This window comes from Erythrolamprus reginae, chromosome 2 (assembly GCF_031021105.1).
Source record: "Erythrolamprus reginae isolate rEryReg1 chromosome 2, rEryReg1.hap1, whole genome shotgun sequence".
Lineage (NCBI taxonomy): Eukaryota > Metazoa > Chordata > Lepidosauria > Squamata > Dipsadidae > Erythrolamprus > Erythrolamprus reginae.
Window position 1 is genome coordinate 109,282,921 of NC_091951.1, and position 21,524 is coordinate 109,304,444.

At 38.4% G+C, this 21,524-nt stretch overlaps 1 protein-coding gene across 1 annotated transcript in view; it reads left to right on the forward strand.

Moving 5' to 3' along the window:
- CSF1R (colony stimulating factor 1 receptor) overlaps positions 1–21,524 on the forward strand; it is a 57,813-nt gene that overhangs the window by 24,493 nt on the left and 11,796 nt on the right. Inside the window, exons 6-15 of the mRNA XM_070739092.1 lie at positions 2,442–2,622; positions 3,994–4,109; positions 5,417–5,531; positions 9,256–9,449; positions 10,456–10,556; positions 12,191–12,317; positions 13,530–13,634; positions 14,533–14,643; positions 15,725–15,893; positions 16,742–16,824. Coding sequence (XP_070595193.1) covers positions 2,442–2,622; positions 3,994–4,109; positions 5,417–5,531; positions 9,256–9,449; positions 10,456–10,556; positions 12,191–12,317; positions 13,530–13,634; positions 14,533–14,643; positions 15,725–15,893; positions 16,742–16,824 — 1,302 coding nt within the window. The remainder of the gene's footprint in view (positions 1–2,441; positions 2,623–3,993; positions 4,110–5,416; positions 5,532–9,255; positions 9,450–10,455; positions 10,557–12,190; positions 12,318–13,529; positions 13,635–14,532; positions 14,644–15,724; positions 15,894–16,741; positions 16,825–21,524) is intronic.

The window sequence follows — 21,524 nt, forward strand, 5'->3', positions numbered from 1 at the left end:
GCGATTGTTTCATTTTATTAGCCAACTGGAAGGCTTTTATGAATAGAAATGTGGAATATCAGTTAAATCGATCAGAAATGAATAAACACAGCACATGTGAAGAATTACCAAAGCTTGTCTATCATTCAGAATTCTAGTCTCTTAGTAAGAAAAATACATAATAAAGACAGAAATTCTTAATATTTTTCAGAATACAAGTGTTTAGGTGTGTGTGTGTTTGTGTGTGTGTGAGAGAGAGAGAGAGAGAGTATACACACAATTATAAAACACCAAAACTCAGAGTTACTTCTCATTAATCAGACAAATAAAATGTAGCATTGCTTTCTACTCTGTTTTTTTTAAAAAAATCATCAAGATAAGAATAAAATTTCTAATTCTTTCAGAATCAAGGCCATAGAAAACAAGATGTCACCTTTTCCCATCTCCCATATTTCTATTCACATCTCTCCACCATTTGGAATGGCAAGATTTCTGGGGTAATTCATCTATCTTGCTCCAATCAAAACGTGTCCATAAAATCCATGTTAGTGCTTAAGTCCAACACAATTATAACCAACATTTCTGCTTTCCGGATATATCTAAGATAAATCAAAAGTTTAGGAGGAACTGTCTACCCAATGTTACCTCTAATTTTTTTTCGGTTTGGGTGGAAAAGTATAATGTCTGAGCGGCAGTCCTTTTCGGACTGGGCAGCATAGAAGTACAAACAAACAAATAAACAAATAAGTAAATAAGTAATTAAATAAATAAGTAAATAAATAAATAAGAAAAAATTTCCCTTCTTTTTTATTAAAATAAATTAATAATAAAACAAAACCAAAATCTATTACTATTATTACTATCTTCTCTTTTTTCCATCCCTGTCTCCTCCCCCCTTGTGTGTGTGTGTGTGTATGTGTTTGTGTGTGAACTCTTGAACTATTTCCAATAGCAGGTGAGCTATTGGAAATGGTTCAAGAGTTCACACACACACACAAATGGCTGGGGTTTTTTTTCTGTTATTATTTGGGTGCTTTTTACCATATGCTTTAAATCAAGAGTCATTTCTCTCTCTTTCTCTCTCCTCTTGCTCTCTCTCTCTTTTTCTCACTTTCTCTGTCCCTCTCTTTCTATCTCTCTCCCCCTCTTGCTCTCTCTCTTGCTTTCTCTCTCTCTCTTGCTCTCTTGTTTTCTTTCTCTCTCTCTATTGCTTTCTTTCTCTTCTCTCTCTTGCTATCTCTCCCCCCCCTTTCTCTCTCTCTCTCTCTCTTTGTCACTTACTTTCTCTCCCCCACCCTCTCTCTCTCTGTGTCAGCGAGGGGGCTGCGAGAGCGCTTTCTCCAAGTGCTTCAGGAACGCTTGCCCTGCCTCTACTGCAGCCCCCTTGCTGAAAGTCCGGGACAAAAGCGCTCCCAGCCAAGGGGCTGCGAGAGGGGCGGGGCGGGCATTCCCAAAGCGCGCAGAGAAAAGAGGAGGAGAATCCGCAGCCATGGCCGCGAGAGAAGTCGCGCCCCAAGGCAGGAGGCAAGGCAAGAAAGTAAGTGACAAAGAGAGAGAGAGGGTGGAGGAGGAGAGGGGGCCGATCGGGTGGGCGGGGGGGCAGGGCCGAGAGGGGGATGGAGGCACCGTGGGGAGGCAGGGGCAGCTGCGGCTCCCTTTTTTTCTTTCTACTGCCGGCCTCCCCGCCTCCCCCCCCATGGGCTGTCAGGGGGATGGGGAGCGCGCTCCCATGGAAAAGGGTGCGCAGGGGGGGTATTTGGGGGGGCGTGTACTCACGCCACAGCTTACAGGAAACGGTGTGTCTACCTACTGGATTTTGTAAGCCATCTAATACTCCCATCTTTGGGGGTTAAAGATCAGATCAGAACACTTTAAATCAGCTGTCTCTAATAGGGTACCTTCCAGTTGTATTGACCAATAATTTACATGAAATTGTGGGAGTAATTGTCCAATGTATTTCAAGGCCACCAGGATGGAGATATGGAATTGAATGAATGTCTGTGGGATTTTTAAATTCTGCACACAAAAGTCACTATTTGTTGTGGCATGTACTTAATCATGGGCATGCAATAGTTTATCCTGTAGCACCATAGTTGCTCCTTGTGAATGTCGCAAGAATTACTTGGTGTTTGGTGTACCCTCTAAAATATACATGCCCCTTACAAATATTGAACCTCGTTGGATTGAGTTTCAATAAATCATGAATTCTTGAACTCCTTTGTGCAATATGTCCATTCTTAAAAATCATTTCTGTGATTCCCTGTAAGTCCAAACCAAATACAGTTTTAAGTACTTAATTTTTGCTTTGGAATGCTGCTGTTTTGCTGCTGGATTCCTCAGTGATTATCATCATTATAGCTTCCACAATGCAGAACTCTACTAAAAGCAAAGCTATTTTCCACAAAGTGAAAGTTTTTTCCTATTCACTTCCCTAGACATTGACTTTGTATTTTGCTTTCCAGAGAAAGGGTACGTGCGCTTGTCCACATTACAGAACAGAATTCAGGAGACCAACATGCATCAAAACCTGAATCTTCAGGTGTTCATTGATGCTTACCCTAGACCTTCAACATATAGATGGATACATGTGAAACCATCTGGAAAGTCCATAGAGTTTGGTGATATGAATTTTGGCAATCACAGGTAAGGACTAATCATTGCCTTCCCTTCCTTTAATTTTTTTATCTTCAAATTATAGTTCTGTTGTCAGTCCTAATTTAGCCTTTAGGAAGAGGAAAACTGTCTGATAAGATTGCCCCATATTATGCAGCAAATCCAATATGTGTTTTATTGAGTCATTCTCTGAGAAATACCCCAGCTCAGGCATGAGGCTTCAAGCATCAGTCTTATCTTCCCTGCTTTTTCACATCTATATTAAGCCCTGGGAGAAGTAATTCTATGCTTCAGTTTGTGATATCTTGCATATGTTCATAAAATCATACACCATAACATCCTTCCTGTTAGCAACTACTTCACCTTCAACAACAACACAAGAGCATGTAATAGATACAAACTAAATGTAAATTGCTCCAAACTTGACTGCAGAAAATATGACTTCAGCAACAGAGTGATCAATGCCTGGAACTCACTGCTCGCCTCTGTTGTTTCTTCCCCTAACCCCAAGATCTTCAACCTTAAATTATCTACTGTTGACCTCTCCCCTTTTCTATGAGGTTTGTAAGGGGCATGCATACTATTTTCCTTCTGTCCTATTATCCTTTTTATGACTTCTTTATACTTTGTTATGTTAATACAAACTATAATTTTATATTTGTTCGACAAATACAATAAATAGGTAGGTAGGTAGGTAGGTAGGTAGGTAGATAGATAGACAGACAGACAGACAGACAGACAGACAGACAGACAGACAGACAGACAGACAGATAGATAGATAAATAAATGTGTGATAATACCCAATTGTACATCACTAGCCTCAAACATGAGGAGATGCTATCAATTTTCTTTCCTGGTGCTAGGAAGCTGTGAGGGTCTGGATGGGAGAGAATAATCTGAAGCTCAATCCTCACATGTTAGCATCTTCTGTCACCACCAAAGCTTTCTTTGATGGTCAAACATTACACAGCAGGAAACAGGTCCTTCTTAATTCAAGGCTCTTGTTGAATAAGCAAATGAAAACAACTATCCATAGAGGGAGCTATGCTCAACTCTGGTTAGTGCATCAAGTGTGCTTATCTTATCTGGGGCAGGAGGACTACTCATGGTGTCTAGTTGGACTAATGAAGGTCACTTAAATAGGAGACTGCCCTTAAAGAGTATTTAGAAACTACAGGTGGTTTAAAATGTAGTGGCCTGCAGAGTTTCAGCTTCAACATTGGAAGCACATAACACCAGTTTTGCATTGTTTGCCATTTGGTTTTCTTGTCTAACTGAAAGTATTTTTTTTTTAACTATACATGCTATTCATGGCTTGCCAAATACTCCCAGGACTTACTTCTTTACCCAGTTTTGACTCTACCAATTATTTGCGTGCATATTTGTTCTCTCTTTTGGCAGACATAGCAATATACTCAGGTTGCATTGGATGGAGGAAAAAGACAGTGGCGAATATATATTTTTTGCAGACAACGGGGAAGCCAATGCATCTATTCATTTTTATGTCTCTGTGAAAAGTACGTTCAGTTTACTCACTTTTTTTTAATGGATGATCTCGGGAACAGAGATGAAGCCAAGAGGATGGCTAGATTAATGATGAGATAAAAGAGAAGTAGCAGGAATGTGGATAAGGCAAGCAGCTCAGAAGGGACTCTCCCTAGTTTCTTGGACTGTAAAGGAGATGGGGTGGTGGTGAGATTCTGTTAACATACAGTAGCCTTACAAATAGCATAGAATTAGCTCATCTGGCCATGCTTCCCATCTGGTGTTTTCAACCAGAGTGCTAGAAAACTTGAAAGTCACAAAAGTCTTTCCAAGGGAAATCCAGTTGCCCTTAAAACCAAACGTAACTTTAACTATCGTGGGGCTTCCCAGATTCGTCCACATTTCTTCAACACTCCATGGCTTGCATTGGCTGCCTATCAATTTCCTGTCACAATTCAAAGTGTTGGTCATGACCTTTAAAGCCCTACATGGCATTGGACCAGATTACCTCCGGAACTGCCTGCTACCGCACGAATCCCAGCGACCGATAAGATCCCACAGAGTTGGCCTTCTCCAGGTCCCACCGACTAAACAATGTCGTTTGGCGGGCCCCAGGGGAAGAGCCTTTCCTGTGGCGGCCCCGGACCTCTGGAACCAACTCCCCCTGGAGATTAGAACTGCCCCCACCCTCCCTGTCTTTCGTAAACTGCTCAAGACTCATTTATACCGCCAGGCATGGGGGAGTTGAGATAGCCCTTCCCCCTAGGTCATTACAAGTTATGCATGGTATGTTTGTGTGTATGTTTGGTTTTATAATAGGGGTTTTAGTTGTTTTTTATTATTGGATTGTACATGTTGTGTTTATTATTGTTGTTAGCCGCCCCGAGTCTACAGAGAGGGGCAGCATACAAATCCAATAAATTATTATTATTATTATTATTATTATTATTATTATTATTATTATTATTATTATATCTGATCTCAATGTAGGTAAGCAAAAGGGAATTATCTTCTTTTATGTGGCAAAGCAAACACCAGGTATATTCCCCCCCCCCAAAAAAAACCCCTGTATCTTCTCATTATTGATATGGTCTTAGAAGTCATCCTGCATTCTTATCAGAAGTAGCCTTTCATTCAGATAGGAAAAAATAATTTGACTTTATGCCCCTGTATAGAAAACAGGACAGGAAGCTAAGTTGCAAAGAGCATGCTATTAATCTGATTTGCTGCAAGTTTCATTTTTCATGTGCTATCATTTTAGTGCTGCTAATGAGTTTTGAAATGAAGAAAATATGCTGCTATCTGTTATCTTTAATGATTCCTCTGTATTTCCTTTTAGCTAAACCAAAAGTTACAATTTTGTATACCAACATTTCCAGTAGTCTCCAGTGTGAAGTAACTGGCTATCCTCCTCCACATATTCAATGGTACAAATTGCCCCCCAATGTTGATAGGTGAGTTAACAGAATCACAGCATAAGCCAAAGTATTTCTACTAAAAAAAACTGCCTGCTGAGACAGTGGTGTAATGGCACTGCAGCTGTCAAATATCATTATTTTCATTATGGGACAGATACATCTCAGTTCTCAACATGTTGACTTTATTAACAGCTTAGAAAGGGCTGTAAAGCCCTGTGAAGGAGTTGATATGTCTAAGTGCTATTGCTATTCTTATGTTTTATATGCCTACTAGTGTACCCATACACGCATTGCTGTGGCCCAATCTTGGAGATCTTGTAGTGCAACCCCCAGCTCAATTTTTTTTAGAATAACAGAATCGGAAGGTACCTTGGAGGTCTTCTAGTCGAACCCCCTGCTCAATTTTTATTCAGAATAAGAATTGGAAGGAACCTTGAAGGTGGTCTACTCCAACCTCCTGCTCAATTTATTCAGAAGAACAGAGTTTGAAGGGATTAACATTAGAGAGCAGGGTGGACATCTGGACATCTCTTTCTCTGTCCCTGTCCTCCCCTGTTTTAAGAGACCATCTCAACCCATCTGAAAAAAGAAGATAAGAGTGGCCTACAATGCAGGGTTGTTGGTTGCACCCAAGCATGCAATACTTAGAAGCCAACCCCACTGTTTGCAGCCAAATATATTTTTAGATGAAAGTGAGCTGCTCTGTGTCATGTTCCTTAGCTGAGTTTATGCTTCTTCTTTCGGCCACCGTTCGCCAGCCCAAAAAGGACCTGATCCACCCACCCAGTCCTCTTTTACCACGCAACCAACCCAGTGCAAAAAATCCTGCAAGGGTACAGCGAATCGCAGGCGGAAGCAAACCCCTTTCCTTCCCCGGGATAGATGCAAGGTGGCTTTCCTTCCCACCAGGCGGCTTTGAATGCTGGGCCCGATGCATGGGCTCTGTAGTCCCCAGCTTGCTGCGTGAGAGGTGCATGGTTGAACAAAGTACAGTGGTACCTCTACTTACAAACTTAATTCATTCTGTGACCAGGTTCTTAAGTAGAAAAGTTTGTAAGTAGAAGCAATTTTTCCCATAGGAATCAATGTAAAAGCAAATGACGCGTGCAAACCCACTAGGAAGGAAATAAAAGCTCGGAATTTGAGTGGGAGGAGGAGGAGGAGGAGGAAGAAGAGGAGGAGGACAGTCGCTGCCAAAGGAAGAAGGTGAGGTGAGGGAAATCAAAAAAATCCAAAACTTTAAGGCTTAAAAAAATAAAGAGGGTCTCTGAGGCGATGAGGAGGAGCAGGTGCCTCCCTTAAACTGAGCCAGAGAGAGAAACCCAGGCGGGCAAGAGGGGGGAACCTCCTGCTCCTCTGACCCAATGGCGGCGGCGGCGGCTGCTACCTGCTTCATCTTCCTTCCCATGCTGAAGAGCTCCCCTCTCCTCTCGGTCACTCACTCGCCTTTCCTTCACTGTGGTGACTCCTCGGTTGGGCTGAAGCTGAGTGGATCCAACTGGGGCGAAGCACCCCCTTTTGCTTTTCTGCGCCCGGACGCTCTGGGAGGCAACCTCACACCAGGTGTATGGGAGGCAGCGTGAGGCAGTCAACACAGCAAAGTGGTTTATTCTCTCTCCAAGCACCCAAAGAAAGGAAAACACTCCGTTTTCTCTGGGCTGCCCAGAGCGAAGGGAGTGTTTCTTTTCTCTGGGTGCGGGTAGAGGTTTATTCCCTGTCCAACCACCCAGAGAAAGAAAAATGCTTCGTTCACTCTAGACTGCCAAAGCCTCCTTAAGCGCCACAAAAAGGCTCCTCTGGCAGCCCAGAGAAGCCTGAGATGGCCAGGATTAAAGGAGGAATGGCAGGAAACTGGCCGGGCCTTCGTGCCGCTCTCAAATTTCCTGGGAAATTCTTCTGGCCTTGGGTTCTTAAGTAGTTCTTAAGAAGAGGCAAAAAAAATCTTGAACACCTGGTTCTTATCTAGAAAAGTTCCTAAGTAGAGGCGTTCCTAGGTAGAGGTACCACTGTATTAGAATAAGACAAACCCTTTAACCATCACTTTCAATGTGCACCTAAAAGGACCATTCTCATTGTTTGAAATTATCACCAGCTAATCGAAACTCATCTCTTATGTTTGTCACCAGGCAATAGAAACGCGGCCCCTATGTTTGTCATCAGTCTCCATGCTAAGCAACTCCATGTTTCTTCATATAAATGGACCATTCTCATTGGTTCAAACCACCAGTGTCTCCTATCTTTTTCACCAGCCAATGAAAACAGGCCCCTATGTTTTTTACCAGCCAATCAAAATGTAGCCCCCACATTTTTTACCAATTTTTACCTGTTGCAGGCATGACATCAATATAATTTTAGTATATAAACATGATAGTAATTGAATGCTACACACTGTATCAAAATTTCAAAGCAACCAGTGAAGAACTTTCAGAAATTTAAAGTTGTGAACAAATGGAGATTTACATTTTATTTATATAAATAATGAAGGAAATCTACTGGGCTGATTTGTTTGTTTTGATTTTGGTTTCATTTGAAATGCAGCTTACTACTATGTAATCTCTAGGGTAGTTAATTTACACTGAATTAAAATTATAAAAGCAATCAATAAAAGAGAAAAGGGTATAGGGAAAAATGGATTTACGAAGCTAATTGTCATAAGAAACTGTTGCTAATTTGCAGATCATGCTTACTTGTGAATGATTCTCATCCATTTGTTCTTTCTTTTGGAGTGTTATGTTTTATTTACACATTGTTTTGGAATTGTGATGGCTGCTGCTTATTCAAATGATATAAAAAGATAAGGACAATGGCAGTGAGATCAGGAATGGTAGTGCCTACCTCATGTGTTAGACCAGGGGCCCCCAATCCTCAGGCTGCAGACTAGTACAAGTAAGCAAACAAAGCTTCATTTGTGCATGTGCGGCATCTCAGTAATTTGTTGTGGCCTGCCAACTGCCTGTGCAGCTGTTAGCAGATCCTGCCAGAGAAGAAGCTGATGTGGTGATGCGCCAGCTACCTTTGTAGCTGGCACCCAAGTTGGACAGTGAGGAGGCTGGAGGTCTCCTCGGGAGTAGGCTTGGGGCTCATTGGCCACTCCCTTAGCCTATTTAATGGATAACGATGCCGGCAGCAATTTGAAGGGAACAATGTTCATTCATATGCCTTTGAGCCTTGAATTCAGAAACGTCTGCTCAGGTCTTATTCTTTCTCTTGGCATTCTTCCTGCAAATTGCTTCTGGACATTTTGCCAACCATTGTAATCTTCTTGATATCTCCAAGACTGTTTGCTCAGACTTGATCTATTATTTCATAGACTCGACTGGCTGTTAATGAAGTTGAATTAACAGCTGGTGTTCAGCAAAGACTGCTTTACTCTATATTTGTATTTGCCAACTACTAAGAAAGCTTATTAGTAGTCTTTAATTTAGTAAATGTAGATTTGGACAGAATTTGTGTGTGCTGTGTTCTTTGTGGTTCTTAGCTGGGGCAAAACAGTAGTGCTCAAAATCACTCTTCTCCCACCTCCCCGGCCATGTCCATGGAAAATTTTCTTTTTCGAACCAGTCCTTGGTACCCAAAAAGGTTGGGGACCACTATATTGAACAGTATCTTTTTGACAAATTAACTATTTCCCCCGTAGTTCTCATCATTTGGACAAAGGTAAACAAAACTTCTGATACATCAATCCTTAGAAATTCAAGCAAATAAAATTCTCATCCACCTGTCACACTAATATCTCTGACATTTTTGTTTATCTTATCAGATGTGGACAACATGGGGCCCTGAGTTTGAATGAATCCAGTCTAGAGACCATGAGTAAAATTCCCTTTGTAAGAGTGTCGTTGAAGAGTGTCCTTAAGGTGAAGACGAAGGACAGTGAAACCTTTTGCTGTTTTGCAGCTAATAGTGCTGGAAATGATTCCAGTTTCTTTACATTATCAGTCAATAAGGTTATTGGTAAGATCAATCTTAATATTCATTTCATTAAAAAACCATCATTATTTTAAATATCATTTTTCCATTCACTTCCATTTACTGCTATAATTGGGGAGGGGGGTTGTTGAGAAAATTAAACAAGAGTATATTTATTCAAAAATTCAAATGTACAAAAAAAAGGAAAGAAAAAAAATAAAAAAGGAATGGATTTCCATTTGAAACTTTCATTTTGATTCCTTCTATTTTTTTGTTTTACTGTCTTTGGGTAACTGGTATTTTTTAAAAAACTATTGGATGGTTTTTTGCAAAAATGCACATTTTCCATCTCTAATTTCTATCCTCTGGGTTACTTTTTCATTTTTTTTATAAGGGACTAGTATTTTCAAAACTTGGGGGAAAGAGCGACATGATGGATAAATATTTAATTTCACCTTTCCCAACTGTTTTGGAAAAGACATCTCTACTACCTTACTATATTGCACCAAAAGGAGGAGAAAGTCAATTCTTTTATTTTTCCCCTTGTCTTACACTTTTCTCTCTTCTTTTTTCTTCCCTTACTTGACTCTTATGTTCATTTTTCTGTATTTTATATTTTGATAAACTAAAAAAAAACCTTATAAAAAAGGAAAATACATCTCAGCACTCCATCTCAGCATGAATTAACACAGTACCATTCATAAGGTATAAAACACAAAGATATAAAGCACAAAGAAAGTTATCAAAGTTTTAAAAGAGTAGTTTGATTCATACCTCATGTCAAATGATGGTTTGTTCAATTAACCACAATAGTCTTGGCTGACATAATATGCTGTGCCAGAAACCAACTGCCTCACAGCTGGATTCACATTGTAAACTCAGCAATATTTCAGACTGCTAGAGAAAAAATTGTGGGGCACATTATTTTCACGTTGTGATTATATTTACCCAAGTTTGACAAACCAACCACAGAACCTTCTCCTGTTCATGATCTCAAGGATATTGGAACTTCATGCCACTGTTCTCTTCCTTCTGCATTTTGTTTTTCCAGGAAAAGAGAATAAAATCCCCAAGCTACTTTATGTAATTTTTGGAAGCACAATGGGTTTTCTTCTGCTGTGTATCATCTTCTTGGTCTATAAATATAAACAGGTAAGGTTTTTTTTACTGTATGGAAGGAAAAATAATCAAAAATTGCCCAGGAAGCTAAAGAATCTCTGAAACGCAAATGGCTTGGTATCATTTGGATATGTTTTGAACCACAATCTCCATCATCCCCAGTGAATAGGAATCTGAGTGATTGTGGAAGTTGCAATTCAGAGAAATATTGTTACTTAGAAAACACACATATGCCAATAGGCTGAAGAAAGGAAAAAACAGATTTTTTCAATACATTTCTTTCTTTATATTGTTTTTTTTTTAAATATACTTTATTAATTTATACAAAAAGGAATAAAACAGGGGGAAAGGGGGATTGGAATACAGAAAAGAAAAATGGGAGGGGAGTGGGATAAACAATATTGTTATATCACAGCTTATATATATTATTGTATATACATTTCGGGTATTTCGTATTCAGAGTTCGTAATTAAGTATCTTAAAGCTGTAATATTTGATAATCCAACAGTAATGTGGGAAGAGAAAGGATAGAAGGGGAGAAAAGGGAGAGAGAAAAAAGAGAGAAAAGAGAAAGAAGAGAGAGATAGCAAGATGAGAGGTAGTACCTGCAAGCAAGCAGGGGTTTGGGTTGTGGCGACTTAGATGGATTATATTTATTGTTTTTGTTAGTAGAATTTAATCATAGATTGTAATATTAGTAGATTTCTAATAGTTATCAAATGGATTGAACTCAGACAGGGATTGAGTTATTTTTGATCCGATTTTTGGTTATACATATCTTTATTTTAGTTCATATTAAACAATTTTGGTTATTTTTCGCTTTGTCATCTTTAGAGTTGGATAGCCATTTGAACCATTTCTCCCAGGCCTTGTAGAACTCTGAATCATTTTTGTCAATACATTTCTTTCAACCATCTGCTAATATGTGTGAAACTTAATTAAAGCAAATAACCTCCTTAAGATTACGATTACAGAGACTTCCTGGGTGGATCTGTCATAACCTCTAACAGTCATTAAGCAACTGGTTGTTAAGTGAGGAGTAACTGTATATTTATTCTGGGAATTTAAAATCTCACTGCTACCACCCCTAAATGATGAAATGTGGGAGATTCTTCTGATAGCATTTTCTCTCTTGTTGTCTCTTTTTCTATAGCGCAGTATCTTAGGTAAGGAGAGCGGGGAATAAGGACCAATTCCTCAGGAACAATTTTAATTTTAGTGGTTTTAATCTATGAAGTGATATCACTTCATTAACAATTACATTGTGGAACAGATAATTGTGAATATGTCCTAATTTTGTAAGTCACCCAGAGTTATCCAGTGGTAAGATGGATAGCCAATAGGTTGGATAAATAAGTACTGAAAATTACAGAATAATAACTTAGTTTTCACAAAACACCTGTATGTCTCCTTTTTTTCAATATAATTATCTTTTGTTTTTCTTTTCTTCTTTTTCCTTTTATGGATATTTTTCTCAGTTCTTATCCTATGGCTTCAGTTATTGCTTCTCCTTTTTTAATAAGGAAATGCTCTATTAATTCTTCATTCACATTTCAAGGCAACAATCTGTTATTTTATTAGATTACCATAATAGGATCAGGCTGTGTAAGCCCAATACCAAAATACTATGAAACAACATACGATTTATAAATAATTTCTATTCTCAGAAACCAAAATATCAAGTCCACTGGAAGATTATTGAAGCCTGTGAAGGAAACAATTACATCTTTATTGACCCCACCCAGCTTCCTTACAATGAGAAATGGGAATTTCCAAGAAACAACCTGCAATTTGGTGAGGAGCACCTCTACTTTTTATCTCTAACTAAAAGCTCATTTGGCCCTACCAGCAGATTAGATACTGAAATTATACAACAGTATGAAATTATTTAACTTGGGCTAAGATTGTAGCATTATTCTTGTTAACCTTTTACAGAAGCAGAAAAATTAGAAAAATGAAAAATTAACTGTTGAATCCAAGAGTAAATCGGTGTGGAATATATATACAGTGATACCTTGTCTTACAAACTTAATTGGTTCCGGGACGAGGTTCTTAAGGTGAAAAGTTTGTAAGACAAAACAATGTTTTCCATAGGAATCAATGGAAAAGCGATTAATGCGTGCAAGCCCAAAATTCACCCCTTTTGCCTCGAAACCCCACCTCTGGACTTCTGTGTTTTTGCGATGCTGCGATTTCACTGAGGTTCCCCTCGCTGGGAAACCCCACCTCCGGACTTCTGTTGCTAGCGAAGTGCCCGTTTTTGCACTGCTGGGATTCCCCTGCAGCATCACAAAACCACGGAAGTCCGGAGGTGGGGTTTCCCATGGAGGGGAGCCTCAGGGCAATCCCAGCAGCCCAAAAATGGGTGCTTCTTTGGCAACAGAAGTCCGGAGGTGGGGCATCCCAGCGGCGGCGGTGGGTTTGTAAGGTGAAAATAGTTTGTAAGAAGGTAAGTTTGTAAGATGAGGTATCACTGTATGTATATATCATTGGAATATTGTTGTTGTTGTAAGAGCTGGGAACATCGTTAGTACCTGGTTAGGGCTAGAAAGAATCATATTCAGAGCAAGTAGAGCATTGAGAAATAAAGCCTGCAAAGATTTAGGGTTGGAAAAAATACTTCACAGAGAATGAAAGTGCCTGCAAGATAAGAGCTGGGAAGATTGTTAGCGCCTAGTTAGGGTTGAAAAAACAGCTTCAAAAAAATAAAGTTACGTTCAGAGTATAAGACCCCACCAAATTTTCAGCCTCTTTTAGGGAAGAAAAAGGTGGTTCTTATACTCTGAAAAATATGGTAGTTGATTTTTTTTTAAGTAATTCTATGGATGTCTGTAAGATCTTTGTTTATCTCCTTCCTGTTTCTCTACTCCCTTTTTATTTTTTTCTTTTGTGTATTTTTTTTACTTTTCCTGATTTTAAATATGCATCATTAAAAATAATATATATGAACACATATTATTAAAATTAACTTTAATAAAAATTTAAAAGGCAGTATTTACTTAACAGGAAAAGTCCTTGGAGCTGGAGCTTTTGGGAAAGTGATTGAAGCAACAGCTTTTGGATTGGGAAAAGAAGATTCCGTCTTGAAGGTGGCAGTGAAAATGCTGAAATGTAAGTACCAGATCAGTCCAACTCCTATGAAGCAGAAAGGCTTTCTATTTTCTGTTTTTTCTAATTTGATTATTTTTCATATTTGCAAAGGTTTTTTTTAAAAAAAAAATCTCTATTTTGTTTTCCCACCTGTTCTCTCTTCAGCCCTACTTATTGCATTTGTAAGGTATGTTAACTAAGAGTTTTAATATGTTAAAATAGGGGTCCTCTACCCCCGGTCCATGGACTCGCACAGGTCTGCGGCATGCCATAAACTTGGCCTTGCAAAAAAGTGAAGCCCCATCTGTGGGATGCAGGCAACACATGAAGCCACGGCCCCTCTGGTAGATAAATAGAACAGAATAGAATAAAATAGAATTCTTTATTGGTCAAGTGTGATTGGATACACAAGGAATTTGTGTTTGGTGCATATGCTCTCCGTGTACGTAAAAAGACAAGGTATGTCCATCAAGAATTATAAGGTATAACACTTGATAGTCCAGGTTTAAGGTTTTCAGTCTTTTTTTAAAGTTTTTGTTGTTTGTTCTCTGAGTGAGCAGATCAGTTTTGCCATTTCTGCAAGTTCTGACATTTTTGCAATACAGTCCCCCACCGTGGGAATTTCATTTTTCTCCCATTGTTTGACCACCCACTTCAGTGGCTCAGCCACAGAAGAGTATTTGGGAAGTATGTCTCCCTGATGTAATGTTTGTGGATGCCCACAGTCACTCTTTCCCAACCATTACTGTTACAGAAGTAGGTTCTACATTGACTAAGGTTTAAATTAGCCCCATCCAATGATTCTAAATGGTTCAAACTTTTCCATCATCTGGTGTTTTCATTTCAGGTGTCATGTCTATTTCCTATATTTTGCTCACATATTTGACTTCAAATTAATTGTTCTTGTGTTGGATTTCAGCAACTGCACATACAGATGAGCAAGAAGCTCTTATGTCTGAGCTGAAAATCATGAGCCATTTGGGTCACCATCAAAATATTGTCAATCTTTTAGGAGCATGTACCCATGGAGGTAATTATTCTTTTCATCATTTCCTTTCTGGTTCACAGAAATATTGTTTCTTTTCTTTTCTATCATTGGTTGAATCATAGATTTCAAAGTGAAGATGACAGTCACTACTTGAATAAATACTTGTTTAAAAATATCAGAATACCCATCAAACTATAAATGCCACCAATGGTTTAATTCCAGAATTTAAAACATATAGCATGCCAGAAATTGAGCTCAGCTTGAGAATTTTTTATTTTTATATCCTCTTTCAGAGCTGTCTGAGTTGAATGAATAAAACAGATTTTTTTAAAAATCCACCATCACATCTTGAAGTTGCTAAGGTTGAGAAATATGGTCTAGTAGATCCTAGATAAAATGTAAAAATAAATAACCCACAGGTCATTCTAGCATTGGGATTCTTTCAATACTGCACTTCACTGATCAATGCTGCTATGTAGCAAAAAAATGAATGTACAGTGGTACATCTAGCTAAGAACGCCTCTACTTAAGAACTTTTCTAGGTTAGAACCGGGTGTTCAAGACTTTTTTGCCTCTTTTCAAAAACCATTTTCTACTTAAGAAAAATTTCCCAGAAAATTTGAGAGCGGCACAAAGGCCCAGCCAGTTTTCTGCCATTCTCCCTTTAATCGTGGCCATCTTGGGGTTTTCTGGGCTGCCAGATGAGCCTTTCGGTGGCACTTAATGAGGCTTTGGCAGCCCAGAACGAATGTAGGGAGGCGCGTACTCCTCCTCGCTGCCTCAGAGTCCCTCTTTTTTTTTTTAAGCCTTAAAGTTTTGGATTTTTTTGATTCCCCTCACCTCACCTTCTTCCTTCGGCAGCGACTGTCCTCTTCTTCCTCCTCCTCTTCCTCCTCCTCTTCCTCCCACCCAAATTCCGAGCTTTTATTTCTTTCCTAATGGGACTCAATGTAAAAGCAAATAAAGCATGCAAATGCATTATTTGCTTTTACATAGATTCCTATGGGAAAAATTGCTTCTACTTACAAACTTTTCTACTTAAGAACCTGGTCACAGAATGAATTAAGTTCTTAAGTAGAGGTACCACTGTACTTTCAAATGATGTTTCTTTTCTGTTTTCTAGGCCCTGTCCTTGTAATTACTGAGTATTGTCCCTTTGGGGATTTGCTGAATTACCTGAGAGAAAAAGCTGAACGTCTCATAATCGAAGGTTTAAATTTGGAATATACTCTTGATAGCATTATGGCTGACTACAAAAATATCTACCTTGGGAAAAAGTATGTCCAAAGAAGGTAATAAGTTAGCCATCAGTGATATGAGATATATAACCGTGTTAATAGTTTGTAAACACACTGGCATCGAATGACAACAGTTTTTTAATGGTGCAAAGTGTGCAAAAGGCTGCTCAGAATGACTTTGGAGAATGAGATGGATGGCATATTCATTTAATCAATTGAAATAGTAAGCAATTATTCTATTGCAATCTCCGTCAATTATTCTATTGCAATCTCCAATTTCTATTTTAAGACTGATTCTGAAATTCTAGGTCCACATGTAAAACGCAAATCCCTCTTTTTTAGATGCTGGAGATCATTCCAACCATAACTGACAAAATCTCTTATTCAGTTTCCCAACATTTTAAGCCAAGAAACACAGAGACATTTTAGCCTAAACCTGACTATATACAATTCTGAAATATCCCTTTACTTATTCCAGGGAAGAAGGGGAAACTCTTGTTTGTCTCTCTGTACAAATTCAGTTCCTCACTATTAGTTTTTATCATCATTCCTATCATCCATCTCATCCCACTTATGATTGCATGACTGTAACTTGTTGTTTGTATCCTTACAATTTATATTAATATTGTTTCCTGGTTTCTATTTGAACCCTTAAGGACAATCATTGTTATACCACATGATTCTTGACAAATGTATCTTTTCTTTTATGTACACTGAGAGCATATGCACCGAAGACAAATTCCTTGTGTGTCCAATTACATTTGGCCAATAAAGAATTCTATTCTACTCAATAGACCTTCTAGAATTAAACCAAAGCTTATTAACTATTTGGTGGGACAGATCTGCTCTTAAAGCTGATAGAAACTATTAATGTCCCCCCCCTTTTGATCTCTTTCATTCAGTGATAGCGGATTTGGATGCCAAAGTGTGGACAGTTATTTGGAAATGAAATCAATCACAGCATCAGTGCCTATGCCACCACAAGGTAATGCTCAAATATCACTGCCAAGAGAAATGGAAAGACACAGCAAAAAGGGATATGTTCTAGAAATTTAGCAACATTACTAATATTTGGTTAAATTTCTGTTTGCTTATTACTATGCATTTCTCTCTTTGGAGAAGTCAACAAGCAGGAAGAGGGAGATTATGATCCCACTATATAGAGCCCTGGTGAGACCACATTTGGAATATTGTGTTCAGTTCTGGAGACCTCACCTACAAAAAGATATTGACAAAATTGAATGGGTCCAAAGACGGGCTACAAGAATGGTGGAAGGTCTTAAGCATAAAACGTATCAGGAAAGACTTAATGAACTCAATCTGTATAGTCTGGAGGACAGAAGGAAAAGGGGGGACATGATCGAAACATTTAAATATGTTTAAGGGTTAAATAAGGTCCAGGAGGGAAGTGTTTTTAATAGGAAAGTGAACACAAGAACAAGGGGACACAATCTGAAGTTAGTTGGGGAAAAGATCAAAAGCAACATGAAAAAATATTATTTTACTGAAAGAGTAGTAGATCCTTGGAACAAACTTCCAGCAGACATGGTTGATAAATCCACAGAAACTGACTTTAAACATGCCTGGGATAAACATATATCCATCCTAAGATAAAATGCAGAAAATAGTGTAAGGGCAGACTAGATGGATCATGACATCTTTTTCTGCCATCAGTCTTCTATGTTTCTATGTTTCTATGTCAGAGCAACCTGACCTTCTTATCTTCATAACGGTTATGTAAGGTAGCCTAACTGGCTGAGAGTTAATTCTGTGCCAGGGTATAATCAGCCAACAGGAAATTACGATGTGAACACCATGGCTCCCAATCATACCAATGTCTTCTCATTACTGCCAATGATGCCACTGTCTCCTAGTTTTTCCAGTATCTTCCTATTGATGCAACTAATCTTTCCTCCTGCCTATCTTCTGATCTTTTTGGCTACTTCTGACATGCTTCCTGTTTGTCTCTTCATCTTCAGGTCTAAAAATGTTATGTATTATTTTATTCAGCATGGAACAACAAAAGATTAGATATAATTCAGAAGAAAATGTGAATCTACTAGATTAAACAGGTTGATATCATGCCTGTGTCAGTGAACAAGCACCCTCATTTTTGGAAGTTGGAGAAAAACCTCCTAGTTTAAATCTGAACCATCTCATGACTTTATTAGCTGAACTCAGGGGAAAAAATATTCTGATGATTTCCAAATAGCTCTTTGTAAAACATAACGATATGTCATAAAATAAGAAGTTAACAGAGTGGAAGGGACCTTGGAAGTCTTCTAGTCTAACCCCCTGCTCAAGCAGGAAATCCTACACCATTTTAGACAAGTCCAAACTCAGCTGAAAAGTTTGAGATAGGACAGACTTCTCTTAATTCAAATCCTGTCCCTAATTCAAATTCTCCTGGAAGGCTTCAAGAGTTGTAAACCTAATCCTACGTATCTTCTGCTCTGTCAATCTCACACTACTTACCAGAGCTTACAAAACTTTTGCCAGACCCATCCTCGAATACAGCTCATCTGTTTGGAACCCATATCGCATCTCGGACATTAACACCCTTGAAAATGTCCAAAGATACTTCACCAGAAGAGCCCTTCACTTCTCCACTCAAAACAGAATACCCTATGAGACCTAGGGTATCCTGGGCCTAGAAAGTCTAGAACTAAGATGCCTTAAACAAGATCTAAGTATTGCCCACAAAATCATATGCTGCAACGTCCTGCCTGTCGGCGACTACTTCAGCTTCAACCACAACAACACAAGAGCACACAACAGATTTAAACTTACTATTAACCGCTCCAAACCTGACTGTAAAAAATATGACTTCAATAACCAAATTGTTGAAGCATGGAACTTATTACCGGACTCCATAGTGTCATCCCCAAACCCCCAACACTTTACCCTTAGATTATCTATGGTTGACCTATACAGATTCCTAAGAGGGGCAAGTACAAGTGCTCTCCTATATCTCCTATACCTTTCTTCTATTCCTATATCTCTTCTTCTATTCTTTCATTGATATGTTCTATTACTATATCTTCTTTTCTATTATTTCTTAGATATATTTTACTATGAGTATCTCCTCTATAACCTTCATCATGTATTTTACTATATGTATATAGATATGTATCCACTAAAACCCTCACTGTGTATTGGACAAAACAAACAAACAAATAAATAAATAAATAAATAAATCTTGGTCTTACATGAGTCAAGTGAGAACTCTGTAGGCTAAAAACAGCAGCCATGTCTTCTTCTTCTCTTTTTAAAGTCTACTATGAGGTTAGCAGGGGTTTGCCTTTGGAGGAAGGCAAACTGGATGCCAGAGTGATAATTATGTCCCACTATGCTACCCCTTTTTGAATTAGTATCAAGATTGTGGGAGTTGGACAGCCAGAAACATGTTTATTTGCGGTTCTGGCACTCACCACTTCATTGTTACCCGGATACTGTATCTGAATAGTTCAGTTTCTGTGTGGTGATGTCTTTCTTGCAAGGGATCTCTTAAAGAAGATATACTACATACACTTTCAAAATATATTGTTTTCCAAGCTCTTTTTTTTTGTTTAATTATGTATCAATTGAACTATATTTTACTTACTCAATTCACCCTCATTTATAAATTAGCATCTATGTAAACTGTAAATACCATAGGTCTATGCATCTAGATTCTCCTCCTTTTGTCTTATAAGCAGTGTTCCCTCACAGCAAATTTTTATAGAACTGCTGCTGGTGGTGGCTCATTCATTGTGGTCTTTGGCCAAGGACCCTTATTAGTGGAATGGCAAGCACTGGATAAATATATGCCATCTGGAGAACTCTAAAGCATTACATTTGTCTTCCAAACCATGCCAGTTTGGCTGTTCTCTGTTCGGAACACTAAAAACTGGCTTCGATTCTGAATGATTTACTTCTGGAAAGTTTTCAGGCCAGCCAACTTAGTGTGATCCAGGAAAAAGGAAACATTTCATCTCTGGGGTGAATGGTATGTTTTCTTTGCCATAAAGAAGAGGGAGTCAAGCACCTGAGGGTAGAACAAGGAGCAATGGGTGGAAACTAATCAAGGAGAGAAGCAACTTAGAACTAAGGAAACATTTCCTGACAGTTAGAACAATTAATCCATGGGACAGCTTGCCTCCAGAAATGGTGAATGCTCCAGCACTGGAAGTTTGAAAGAATATGTTGAATTACTGTTTGTCTGAAGTGGTGTAGAGTTTCCTGCCTAAGCAGGGGGTTGGACTATAAGACCTCCAAGGAAGGTCCCTTCCAACTCTTGTTGTTTTCTATTCAATTCTAATACACAGCTGCTACCTATAATTGCAATCCTTAAATATTCCCGGGAATGCATACTACATATAACAATAATACAGCAGATATAGATGTTAAACTTATATTGCTATTGATAAAGCTTGCTCTTCGTTATAATGTTCTTTGTACAACTATACTTAAATCCCTCAATTACAGACATCATACAGATTTCAATGTGTACAGGGTCTATATCGGATCATTGCTCTCATAGTCCTATCAGAAAAGCCAGATCTGGATATGATCCTTCTAAATAATAATAATAATAATAATAATAATAATAATAATAATAATAATAATAATAATTATTATTATTATTATTATTATTATTATTATTATTATTATTATTATTATTTAGATTTGTATGCCGCCCCTCTCCGAAGACTCGGGGCGGCTCACAACAATGATCTGTGTTAGCAAATACTTCAGAAGAAAAGGATTTAGGGGTAGTGATTTCTGACAGTCTCAAAATGGGTGAACAGTGCAGTCAGGCGGTAGGGAAAGCAAGTAGGATGCTTGGCTGCATAGCTAGAGGTATAACAAGCAGGAAGAGGGAGATTATGATCCCGCTATATAGAATGCTGGTGAGACCACATTTGTACTGTGTTCAGTTCTGGAGACCTCACCTACAAAAAGATATTGACAAAATTGAACGGGTCCAAAGACGGGCTACAAGAATGGTGGAAGGTCTTAAGCATAAAACGTATCAAGAAAGACTTAATGAACTCAATCTGTATAGTCTGGAGGACAGAAGGAAAAGGGGGGACATGATCGAAACATTTAAATATATTAAAGGGTTAAATAAGGTCCAGGAGGGAAGTGTTTTTAATAGGAAAGTGAACACAAGAACAAGGGGACACAATCTGAAGTTAGTTGGGGGAAAGATCAAAAGCAACATGAGAAAATATTATTTTACTGAAAGAGTAGTAGATCCTTGGAACAAACTTCCAGCAGACGTGGTAGATAAATCCACAGTAACTGAATTTAAATATGCCTGGGATAAACACATATCCATCCTAAGATAAAATACAGAAAATAGTATAAGGGCAGACTAGATGGACCAGGAGGTCTTTTTCTGCCGTCAGACTTCTATGTTTCTATGATAAAAACAATATTATAGGGGCACAAATCTAATATTAAAAGAAATAACTAAAACCCTATCATATTAAAACCAAACAACACATACATACCAAACATAAATTATATGCTTGCAGAGGGAGTTTAGGGTATTTTATTACTTCCCCTTTTATTTTTATTCTGTAATATTTATAGATTACACCATTCAGCCCGTCTTTGCTTTGTTCCTTATAGGTGTCAGATTCCAGAAGAAGAATGAAAGCTTCATACACTTTAGTTCATACACAAAATCTTTATTCC